Below are 12,703 nucleotides of genomic sequence, written 5' to 3'. Positions count from 1 at the left end.
CCAATGGTCTTATGATGGAGAGAGCCATCTGCATCCAAGGAGAGTACTGTGGGGATTGAATGTGGATCACAACATAGCATTTTCACTCTTTTTGTTGTTGTTTGCTTGCATTTTGTTTTCTTTCTCATTTTTTGCCTTTTTGATCTGACTCTGTGTGTGTGTGTGTGTGTGTGTGTGTGTGTGTGTGTGTGTGTGTGTGTATAGCATGATAATTTTGGAAATATGTATAGAAGAATTGCACATGTTTTTTGATTACTTGACCTCTAAGGAAAGGGGGAAGGAAGTAGAAAAAAAAATTTAAAACACAAGGTTTTACAAGGGTGAATGTTAAATTATGCATATATTTTGAAAATAAAAAGCTTTAATAATAAAAAAAAAAGGTAAAGAAAAAAATAAATATCTCTATGAGACAATAGACTTTAATAGACTGTCATTTAGCATAATAGCATTATCTTCTCTTGATAATCATAATTTTCTCTAGTAAAATCTTAGTGGAGTATTATGATTTTTATGTAACTTAATGGAATTATAATTTATATGAGATCAAAAAATCTGGTAACATGGATCTTTGAAGGATAATAACAATTTTCTGAAATATGCTTTATCATTCAGTTTTTTGAAATATAATATCTCATACCATTTGGACTCTATTTCTAAGAGCAGCTAGTCAAAAAAAAATCAGTATCATCATTAGCATTTTTAGCAATTTTTTAAAAATATATGGCTCTATAACTGTTTGATGTTGCAATATTAATAACTTCTCTGGGAATGTTTGAGAATTTTGTTTTGTTTTTTACAACCGCATGAGTTCTGTATCATTTGCATCTTTGTCTTGGTGGTGACATATTATGTGATTCATTGCTTATTACTCTATAGTTGTAATGTTTGTGTTCATTAGTTTCTTCATTTTTTTTTTTCCTTAGGGGAGTCTTATGTTTCACAAACTTAGACCTGTGGATCAACTAAGGCATCTCCTTGTTAGTAATTTGGGGGGAGATGGAGAAGATATTGAAAGATTCTTCAAATTACATCAGGTGAATATTTATAACTCCATGTATCTTGTCTATCATAGGAGAGGGTCTAAATTTTTCGTATAAGCCAAGTAGCTAAAAATGAGGAAACCTATGATGTTGAATAATAACAAAGATAACCTGTTTCATACCTTGATCTTTATATAATTTCTTTTTATTTCTTTTATACCTCCAATTTTGTCTTTCTATACTGATATTTGGGAACAGAACTGTATATTAGGCTCCTTATTGTGATCTGTTCTTATATTTTTTGTGGATGGACTTAATGAATATACTTTACCCATATTGTAGCAAACTAGGGTCCTACCGTTATTTTAACTAGTAGATACAACTTTTTCTTTTTCATTAATTTGACTTTTTAAAAACTAAAACACATAATGTACTTTTCCCTACCACTGGGGAAAAATAACTCACAATGAGAAAGCTACCAATTGCTTTTAATGTAAAGTTATAATTCAGAAATTAAAACCGCTCTTAAAGTTAAATACTAGGGAGGCCTTCATGCCACAATACATTCTTTCTGAGTAGGATATTATTTATATTTATTTATTTATTTAACTTATTATTGACAGAAACCATGCCAGGTTATTTTTTACAGCATTATCCCTTGTACTCACTTCTGTTCCGATTTTTCCCCTCCCTCCCTCTACACCTTACCCCAGAAGGCAAGCAGTTCTTTATATGTTAAATAGGTTACAGTATATCCTAGATACAATATATGTATGCAGAACCGAACAGTTCTCTTGTTGCACAGGGAGAATTGGATTCAGAAGATATAAATAATCCAAGAAGAAAAACAGAAATGCAAGCAGTTTATATTCATTTCCCAGTGTTCTTTGTTTGAGTGTAGCTGCTTCTGTCCATCCTTGATCAATTGAAACTGAATTAGTGGAGATGTTCTTAAATGAAGGAAGTTGGATTAAGCTAGGGGAATAAACTAGATCTATTAATAAACTAAGAAGTTTATATTATAATGTTATGTGATATGTTTTTAAAATGGACAGTTTTGTCAGATTATTTTTTAGCACAAAGGGATTAAAATGTTTAAATATTTTAATATTTGCAAAATTTATGATGTATTTCCTTTAGGAGGACCAGGCTTGTGCAACTTGCCTTATCTTGGCTTGCTCCACTGCTGCTTGTGATAGAGAAGTATCTGCTTGGGCAACTCGTGCATTTTTCAGGTATATAGATAAATGTTTATTTCATTGTTTCAGATGTATTTCTGAATCTTGGAATTGCAACTTTTAATATTAAAATATTTTTGGAAAAAGATCAGCATTAGACCTAATTTCAAATTTAGACTATTAATGAAATTGAATGTCAATCAGTAAACATTGTAAAAGAGATTTGTGCCATTTGTTTCTCTTTGAGATGGTAAGAGAATAAGAGAAAAAAATTGCCCTTCTATCCTTAAAGTTAAACAAATCACATTAATGTAACCCCTATGAAAATAGTAAATGGTAATATGCATCCCTTTTCTCATCCTATCCTAAACCTCAAGTACCACTACATGTTTCATCCTACTCTTTTTCTACCTCTCCATTTTCTCCCTCTTTTATTTCTTAATTTTCTGGTGACGTTTTGTGAATTTAGTTTGTTAAATTTGTTACAAATTACAGGTTCCATTAGGACAAATAACTTCATAGACTTTAAAACCAAAGGATTCAGTTTGAAACCAGATCTTTGCATTTACCATTGGGCTGACAATGAGCAAGTTATTTGATTTCTCTAAAATAGTAGAAGTCTTAGAATTGAAAGGGAAATCATTATTTCAACTTCTACTTGAAGCATGAATCTCCAAAATAATGATTGAAAAGTAAGCATTAAGTGTCCAAATGATGACTTTAGGGTAGAGAGAAAAAATTCCTATTATTCCAATTTCAAAAGCTTCCTCATTTGTAATTAAAGGGGGCTAGATTGATTAATGGTATTCCTATCCTAATTCCCATTACTTTTATTTTTTGATTAATCTTGAGATTAAACTCCAATAAAATGTTTTAAAAAAGAATTAAATTGATTCTGCTTGATTTCTGAGAACACTGACTAGAAACTACAAAGAAATGGATTTTACTTCAGAGAGGAAGAGAGAGAAAGCGTGTGTTTGATGTGTGTGAAACAATTAGATATCCAAAAATTAATGGGCTGCTTTTGAAATTGGAATAATAGGAATTTTTTCTCTCTACCCTAAAGTCATCATTTGGACACTTAATGCTTACTTTTCAATCATTATTTTGGAGATTCATGCTTCAAGTAGAAGTTGAAATAATGATTTCCCTTTCAATTCTAAGACTTCTACTATTTTATACTATTTACATTGTGGTAAGTCAAATTTTAGTGACAGTGAAGGACTTTAAATAGTTCAGAAAAATTATTCTTTCCTATAGTTTTCTCTGAAGATATCATTTTTAGAAAGATTATATTATGATTTTAGAAATAAAAGCAAAAGTCAGCCTTATATAGAAATTATGATGCTCTTTTGAATAGAAGTCTGTGATGAGCATATAGTTGATATAATTTTAAGAAGTACATTTAAGTATAGTACTTTTGCCTCTTAAATATTTTGAATCTAACATGGCTTCTAAGCAGCATATATGTTTAATGAAATAATTCAGGATTTGTCTATTAAAACAGGTATGGTGGAGAAGCACAGATGCGATTTCCATCAGCTCTTCCCCCTCCAAGTAATGTTGGACCCATCTTGGGGTCTCCTGTTTATTCGAGTGAGTATGAATTATTAGAATTAAACTGTTTCAGTTTATGTTTGATTTTGGTAAACTTTGTAACTTTTTCCATAGTGTTTTTTAAGCACTGAAAACACAATTCTGCCTTTTTTTTTTTTTTTTTTTTTTTTTTTTTTTGGCTGAGGCAATTGGGGTTAATTGACGTGCCCAGGGTCAGGGTCACACAGTTAGGAAGTTAAGTGTCTGAGACTAGATTTGAACTCGGGTCCTCCTGACTTCAGGTCTGGTGCTCTATCAACTGCGTCACTTAGCTGGCAGATTGAAACAATAATTGAAAAAACAATCAATAATTGAGACAATTTTGTCTCAGTTATTGCTTTTTTTTTTTTTTTTACAGAAGAATATACATATCTGTTGTCACTTTGTATCGTAAATTTCATAAGATATTGGCTTCATTTCCAAAAATATGATTCCCTGACAACTAAAACTTTGCATTAGCATTCCAGAAAAGAGAGAATTCTGAGAAAGCTGAATAATGTTTGTGAATTATTTTCATCTCTGATAGATCCCATGGGGAGTATTAAGCTTTCCTGGGCTCAGTCCTTCCTGTCAGTAAGGATATAGTACTCACAGGCCCTTTGGGCTTGAGGAGTACTTTATCCTTTATAGAATCTATTTCAAAAGATTTTTATGTTCCTTTACAATTATGTTCTGATTTTTATTTTTAGGTTCCCCTATGCCTGTCAGTAGTCCATATCCTAATCCATCCTTTTTAGGAACACCATCTCCAGGTATTTTACTTTGTCTTGTTTAGACTTAAAATCAAGCTGAAATCTAAAGATTCTTTGATTACTATTTTACATTTTGTCCCTTATAGGCACTAGCAGTGAAAGTTCTCTTTCTCAAGACTCTTATTACTGTAATTTAATTTTCATATAGTCAGGAAATGAATTAAAATAGACTAGTTGGTAAAAGGGACATCACAGCTGCCATTACCACAGGGCAATAATGGGGATCAATTTGATAGAATGCTTTTGGTGCCATTTGTGGCACATCCCTTATTTGGGTGCTAGGGTGAACAAATTCTGAAACAGCTTTTAATTAATCATGTTCCATATGTAACATATATAGGACTGCTTGCCATCTAGGAGAGGGGGTGGAGGGAGGGAAGGGAAAAATCGGAACAGAAGCTAGTACAAGGGATAATGTTGTAAAAAAAAATTACCCTGGCATGGATTCTGTCAATAAAAAGTTATTATAAAAAAAATTAATTATGTTCCAGACTGAAAGAAAAGTGAAGCCATTGTCAGTTTTTCGTTACCTGAACCTAGCAGTCTTCTTATGACATTTGGACTTGAGTTAGTTATTAAGGAAAACCAAAGAAAATGTCTACTTAATTGTGTCATAAACATGAGGGGAAACATTTATCATTAAAGGTTTGCAAACTTTAAAATGATTTATGTATATCCTAGGTGTGCATTCTCCTGCCATGTCAACACCAATGTATGTTACTGGAAGCCAAGTGTCTCAGTCTACTACAAATGTTGGTTGTATGACTGGGCCAGAGATGGTATATTCTGGCAAACACAATGGTATCTGCATTTACTTCTCTCGAATTATGGGGTAAGTTACTTAAGGAAAACACATGATTTGAATGTTTTCTTCATTATAACTTATAACACTTTTTTTTCCATTCTTTTAATTGATAATAAATTTTATTTAAACAAAATAGAGAAAATAAAATCCCTGGAAACAATTAAGCAAAACAAAAAAGAGAGAGGGCATGCATTGTAAATGATTTTGTACATGCCATGCTCCTTTGGGTTTTTAAAAACAATTTATTTAAATAAAGGGAGGCTTTCCATTACAAAGTATTACCAGCTTCCATTCTATGTTTTTAAAGTACTTACTGATAAATATTTTTACATTTTCTGTAAATATCCATTTCCTCTCCTGTACTCAGCAAGTCATCCCTTATAAGAGAGAATAAGAAAATATGAAAAACAAGTTAGCCCAGCCAACTAATATATCAACTAAATTCTTCATCTTTTGCAATATTATACATCTACAGTTTGCAAAAAAGAATGGGAGATGCAATATCTCAGCTTTTTTCCAGGGCCAGGTTTGATTATTATAATTGCACTTTTATTTCATTTTAAAAATTATTTACATTGTTGTAGTTATGTCCTTTTCATGGTTCTGCTTACCTCCACCTACATCAGCTTAAGTAACTGCTTCTCTGACGTCTTTACATATTTTATAAGAATGATTTCAAGTGTCTTTTAACAGACCCTTATGTAAAATACAATGTACATTATTTTCTTTCAACTCATGAAGTAAGTTTGACTTTTAGGGGATAATAAGTCAAGTATAAAAGCAGCTGATTTCTTCAGCATTGTGAGCTAGATGAAGGTCATTAACGATAATGTAGAATTTTTTTTTATTGAGTCAGTGCAATAGTTAATTAAAATATTTTCTCCTGTTTCAGAAATATTTGGGATGCAAGTTTAGTTGTGGAGAGAGTATTCAAGAGTGGCAGCAGAGAGATTATTGCAGTAAGTATAGTGTGCTGATTTAGTGTTTTTTGCTTTATACTTTTTTTAATGTTTTCATTTATATAATTTATTGATTCTTTTTAAATATTACTATTGCATTATGGGGATGCTTATAAATTGTCTAAATCCTCCAAAATAATAAATATAATCAAGAAACCCAAATTGATGCACTAGCTATATCTGAACATGTATTAAAAGGTTTTTAAATAAGAAACATTTTTGCATGTTTGTACCTCATGATTTATCTCATACAATTTCATTAATACAATTTAATGCAAGTTTTATTTTTTTAGAAAAGACATGTAAATTTTATTTTTATCTACATATATGCATATTTTTACTTTTGCCCTCCATCAGATTAGAATCAGAGTCTTAGAGATCTTACAGGTCACCAGGGCCAAAATCTTTATTTTATAGATGATGACACACAGCTGAAGTGACCTGGAAATCTCTTGTGTATCCCAGCACTTAGCACAGGCCCTGACACATAGTAGGTGCTTAATACATGTTTATGGTTGATTTACAAATAGAAACCCCAAACATTTCTTTTTTGCTTGTCTTTTTTTTTTTTTTAACACAAAAGTTATCTGCCATCTTTTCAGCTCTGATGCTGTTTTATTTTCTTATTTTTTTACCTACTAACACCCTTTGTTCTAGTATCAGTAATAATTGGTGGGTAGCTTCTTTGTTGTTTCTGAAAATCTTGCTTCTCACAGTGAATTCATCAAGTTATTTTTATTCAATATGAATATTCCAGTTACTACGTATTTTATTTTGTAATATAAAATTTTTCAGTTTTTAAAAATATTCCTCTTATTTGTAGATTGAAAGTAGTGTACCATCTCAGCTACTAGAATCGGTGCTACAGGAACTAAAAGGTTTGCAAGAATTTCTGGACAGAAATTCACAGTTTGCAGGCGGACCCATAGGGAACCCACAGTAAGAACAAAACTTGTTTCTTTTTAAAATAATTATTTTCATTGTATTGAGTTGGTCATCTTTCAAATATTCTATTTTATCCACTGCTAAAAATTGTAGAATTGTTTCTTTAGATATGTTTTACAACTATTTACAATTTTTAAATTGTTTTGCATTTTTACATAAACAGTTTAAATAAAATGATTTTTTCACCATTTAATATGAAATCTTGGTCCATACTTCATCCAAATATTAGTGAAAAATATTCCTTCATTTATTCACTTTGATTTCTGCTAAAATTGTTGTGCAATCTCCATGTTACCTTTGGTATATCTTTTGAATATCGATTCATACCCAAGTATTTGATATGCTTTATTATTTTTCTCTTGGTTTCTCCTAATTTCTTTTCCTTGAAAATATTAAAGGTAACATATAACTCTGATAACTTATTCTTTTACCACCATTCTTTATATCAAATCTTTGGAATTTCAAGGATGAAGGAAAAATTAATGTAAGTAAAGTAAAATGAAATTTTCTCATTTATTTCAGCTGCCTAACTTTTAAATTCATATTTCAGTACTACCACTGCCAGAGTACAACAGAGACTGATTGGATTCATGCGTCCTGAAAATGGAAGTTCTCAACAAATGCAACAGGAATTACAGAGAAAATTCCATGGTATATTATTATTCTTACAAAATTAATTGTGCATATTTCTAGTCTCAGTTCATCAGATTTGCCAATTGACAAATATTTCCTGCTTCATACAAAGTTGCTTGCTTGGTTTTGAGAGATACAAAGATAAAAGCAGGTTTTGATTCTCTAGTAAATTGGAATGAGTGAATTAAGTCACATCACTTCACATGACTGCATAAAATTACCCCCATTTTGTGTTACTGGGATAAACTAGTTATATGTAAAGTATTTTTCAAATACTTTCAAAGTGCTGTTGCAGTCATTTCACTCAAAATTTATTTAAAAAAATTTAGTCATCCTTTTTTTTTTTTTAAAGTAAAGGTTTAAGTGCTAAGGTATTTTTTTGTTGTATACAAAATAAATTGATATGGATTTCATGTTTTATCTTTTTTTTCCTTTGCTTTCACTTTGGGGGAAATACTTATCTAGCAATGAAATGACCCTTAGAAAGCAGTATCCAAAAGAAGAGCAAAAAAAAATTTGAATGGAGAATTTCTTTTTTTGAATAATAATAAAATGTTCACAGCTATATGATGCATATAGATACAGTCTAAGGAACTCTAGTGACCAATTTCATAAAAGCTCACTTACACATATTAGTCAAGTGTTTGTATTATAAGAATTTTCCTGCGGAGGAGCATTGTCCCTACTCTTAAAATTTCATTGTATTAGTTGTGGGTCCTGTGATTTATCCTAATAGTGGCTCCTGAAATATTTTAGAATTCTGCCAGCAATTGTTAAAACACAAACTTTCTTCAACCATGAGTCCCTAATTTAATAATTTACCATAATTTAATTTTAAATTTAATAATTTCCCATAATTTACAAAATTATGTAAATATTTTTATATATATTTAAGTGTAATTGCTTTGCTTTACAATACTTTGAATTTTATCTTATGCATTTTAAGACATTCTGAGAAGGGGTTCTCCAGAGTGTCAAAGAGGTTCAAAAAGATGACAAATGGCTGTTTCACGATGTTCTTCTTAATAATTCTCTACCCATATCTTAAATATATCTTTTCACCACTGTACTGTTTTATATTGATCTTTATTATGGAACTCCCTAAGTTTTATTTTTCCAGCAGAGGCTCAAGTGAGTGAAAAAATTTCACTTCAGGGGATCCAGCAATTAGTTCGCAAATCATACCAAGCATTAGCTTTATGGAAACTCCTGTGTGAACATCAATTCACCATCATTGTAGGAGAGCTTCAGAAGGTATTTTTTTGTTCATGTTACATATTAACAGATTTCAATTTGTTTCTTTAGATATGTTTTACAACTATTTACAATTTAGAGGAGTCAGTTATTTTGGAGAGGTTTGATTAATTTGTAATAATGATGTTGGAGAATGATTATCCCAAAATGGTATGAAGCATGGTTACAAGTTATAAAAACTGATCTTTAAATGATTGTGTGTGTGTGTGTGTGTGTGTGTGTGTGTGTGTGTATCCATATTTTTCTGATTTATTGTGGCTCCTTCCTCAAGTAAGAGTTTTCAGAAAGGATTCTTGATATTTCTTGTCAAATAAAGTTCTTTTCTTGGTTAAAGTCTTACTTTTTTTTTTGAAATATTAGCTTTATTTGAGGTTTATTGTAAGAAATATTAATAATATTCAGTACTCACTTTGTGATTTATTTGAGGGATATCTCTGGCTAGCTTTCTCTGTCACCAATCTTCTAGGCTTCTTTCCTCCATCATTATATGATATGTGCTTTGGAAATACAAAGTAAATAATAGTCACCATGTAGAACATATAATTTGCCCTTCCATCCCACTCTCCACCCCAGTCACATAATAAGTTGCAAAGATAAATGTAAATAATTTTTGAATTGTTCACTGTTTTGTTAGGAGCCTGAGTTTTAATCCCAGCCTACCACACTTGAACAAGTTAATATTTCTGTGCCTTTGTTTTCTTAGCCATGAAGCAGGACACATGTCTTGCTTCTCTTAGATTCCTTTTAGTTCAAATGCATTGATTTTATGGTTTATTTAAGAATGCAGACTTTTCCTTTTTTTTTTTTTTTTTTTTTTTTTTTTTTTTTTTTGCTGAGGCATTTGGGGTTAAGTGACTTACCAGGGTCACATAGCTAGGAAGTGTCTGAGATCAGATTTGAACTCGGGTTTCTCCTGACACCAGGGCTGGTACTCTATCCACTGCGCCACTTAATTGCCCCTTCTCTACTTTTCAGTAAAGTGTAGTATACTTTTTTCTTTTAGGAATTTCAAGAGCAATTGAAGATCACTACTTTCAGAGACCTGGTCATTAGAGACAAAGAGCTGACTGGAGCACTGATTGCTTCTCTTATCAACTGTTACATCAGAGATAATGCTGCTGTTGATGGTATCAGTTCACACTTACAAGATATCTGCCCTCTTCTATATAGCACAGATGATGCAATTTGTTCCAAGGTATGATGAGTATTACTAAAAAGAGTTAAAAATTAAGGGATATATTACTGGTTAATAGAGCACCAAACACAAACTCAGTTATATGACCTTGAGCCTTCTATATGCTTTATAGAAGCTCTCTGAGCTTCATTTTTATTTATAATAAGTTTGTTAGATTAGATGATCTAAGAAATAAAGAGGACTTAAAAATTTATCTTAAAATTTTTCTGTTTCATACCAAGAAAGTATCTCATCTTAATGCCTAAAATTATACTATAAAACACTTCTTAAAAGTACTTACAGAGTTGCAGTTAAGAATTTAGATTAACTGGATATTAAGAAAGCATACCTAATAAAAACAATAAATAAAATTATATTTATTAAAACCTCACATATGTAAAGAGAGAGAGAGAGAGAGTACTTTCCATGATGCCTACCTCGTGAGGTTGTTGTAAGGCTCAAATGAAATTCATATAGGACTAAATAAATATCATTTTCATTATTGTTTCTCAAAATAACCCTGCGAGGTGGATAATACTTTTGTTACTCCTCCTTCTTCTTTTTTTTTTTTTAATAAGAATTCAAAGGCCTCTCTCCTTAAACAGATATAGGCTTTTATTCATAATCTTTGTATGTAATGCATTAAAGCAATATCATTTTTTCCTCTTGGTGAAACTAATTATAGTTATCATTGTAACTTTTTTATACTAGAGATATCAAACATAAACTTGATTTGTAATTTTTATTAAAGACATTTATTTTATTTTATTTATTTATTTTTGCTGAGGCATTTGGGGTTAAGTGACTTGCCCAGGGTCACACAGCTAGGAAGTGTTAAGTTTCTGAGATTAGATTTGAATTCAAGTCCTCCAGACTTCAGGACTGGTGTTCTATCCACTGCGCTACCTAGCTGCCCCCAAAGACATTTTCCAGATGGCTTATTTTTTGCCTAACAGTACTATAAAAAGAAGGAAATTTGTAAATTTTTAGATTCTAATAACAGAGCAGCAAGGTATGGGTACTATCCTAGTTTTAATATATTAAATTATTTCTTTAACTCTGTACACATTTTTGCATAGTCTTGATTATCTGTTTATGTTTAGGCAAATGAGCTTCTTCAGCGTTCCCGACAAGTTCAAAGCAAATCTGAAAAAGAAAGAATGTTAAAGGAATCACTGAAGGAATATCAAAAAATTAGTAATCAAGTAGATCTTTCTAATGTTTGTGCCCAGTATAGACAAGGTGAGAAGCAAAATTTCTTTTACATTTTTTAACTAGTGAATCAATGTTGTGTAATGGATAGTAGAATACAGAGACTCAACAACAAAGGAAGTTATGGCTAGAGAGCAGCTTTGCAAAGTGAAGTTTTGTCTGATTTATCTTTAATATCTAAGGAACTGAACCTAGATTTAATTATAGTAAGTATATGACATGATATTCACCCTTTTTCATTTTAATGAACCGAATATGGTGGCATCAAAGTATATTTTATTGATTCCATTGATTGTATGACGTCAGCATTGCTTTTTGCAAATATTTCAGTACCTTTCTCTTTGATATATGAAATTTCCTTTTTCCTATCTTTCTATTTCTTTCTCTATCTTAGTATAAAGAAACTACATTTTCAATATATATTTTCTTAGGTTTAAAAAACATTTTAAAATTGAATTTTTATACATTAGATGACATTATTTTAAATTGTTTCAAAGTTAGCCTCATTTTACTTAAAAGAAAGTTAATCAAGATTTATATTCCATTTGGCCTGTATATATCTGTGGTTTGATAGAGCATTGTCAACCACTGGGAAAAACAATAGACAATGTCTCTCACAGATCTTATAGTCTTGAGTACCTTTAGAGGAGAATAAGAGAAACAGGTGAACAGCTAGATGTAAAATAATACATAGCCGTTTACAGAAAGGCAGAATAAGGTAAGATATGTTGTTCAAGAGGGAGATAATTACTAATTGAAGAATAATAAAAAGTTCATATAAAAACAGGGAATTTAGCAAGGGTCGTTAAGAGAGTAGACATCCCCAGTTTCGGAAGCAGTTTTATCAGAGATACAAAAATGGGAAAGTTTAGAGCAGGAAGTATTTGGGAGTAAATAATAATCCATTTAAAAATATTTATTCAGTACTAAAAGTAAATGGTAATGAGAGCCTACTAAGGTGATGACTTTAAGAGTAAAGAGGCTGGAAGAGATGTGGATGTCAAGAGAATACAATTGGCAGGACTTGATTAGGGACTAAATATAAGAGATAAGGGAGAAAAGTAAAAGACAGCATTAAAGATACAATAAGAAGGTTGATGTTATTACATACAAAATCAACAGGAGCCAATTTATGAGGAAGGATGTTAAGTAGAGAGTTGTTTTGAAATTCTTCATTTTGGGGTATGCAGTACAGTACTCAGGCCATCCAGCCTG

The 12,703-nt window shown here is 31.0% G+C and overlaps 1 protein-coding gene across 2 annotated transcripts in view; it reads left to right on the top strand.

Moving 5' to 3' along the window:
• The window catches only part of NUP155 (nucleoporin 155), a 54,144-nt gene that overhangs the window by 21,699 nt on the left and 19,742 nt on the right, over positions 1-12,703 (top strand). Inside the window, exons 14-24 of one of the 2 annotated variants that reach the window (XM_051990050.1) lie at positions 924-1,034; positions 2,121-2,215; positions 3,666-3,754; positions 4,444-4,506; positions 5,188-5,338; positions 6,204-6,270; positions 7,094-7,209; positions 7,766-7,866; positions 8,972-9,102; positions 10,106-10,297; positions 11,380-11,518. In XM_051990050.1, coding sequence (XP_051846010.1) covers positions 924-1,034; positions 2,121-2,215; positions 3,666-3,754; positions 4,444-4,506; positions 5,188-5,338; positions 6,204-6,270; positions 7,094-7,209; positions 7,766-7,866; positions 8,972-9,102; positions 10,106-10,297; positions 11,380-11,518 — 1,255 coding nt within the window. Of the gene's footprint in view, positions 1-923; positions 1,035-2,120; positions 2,216-3,665; positions 3,755-4,443; positions 4,507-5,187; positions 5,339-6,203; positions 6,271-7,093; positions 7,210-7,765; positions 7,867-8,968; positions 9,103-10,105; positions 10,298-11,379; positions 11,519-12,703 lie in introns of both variants that reach the window. The other variant, XM_051990039.1, reaches the window with a different exon arrangement.

This window comes from Antechinus flavipes, chromosome 1 (genome assembly GCF_016432865.1).
Source record: "Antechinus flavipes isolate AdamAnt ecotype Samford, QLD, Australia chromosome 1, AdamAnt_v2, whole genome shotgun sequence".
In the NCBI taxonomy this organism is placed as follows: domain Eukaryota; kingdom Metazoa; phylum Chordata; class Mammalia; order Dasyuromorphia; family Dasyuridae; genus Antechinus; species Antechinus flavipes.
Note: the sequence above shows the minus strand (reverse complement) of the source record. Positions and strands in the feature narration are given on the sequence as shown.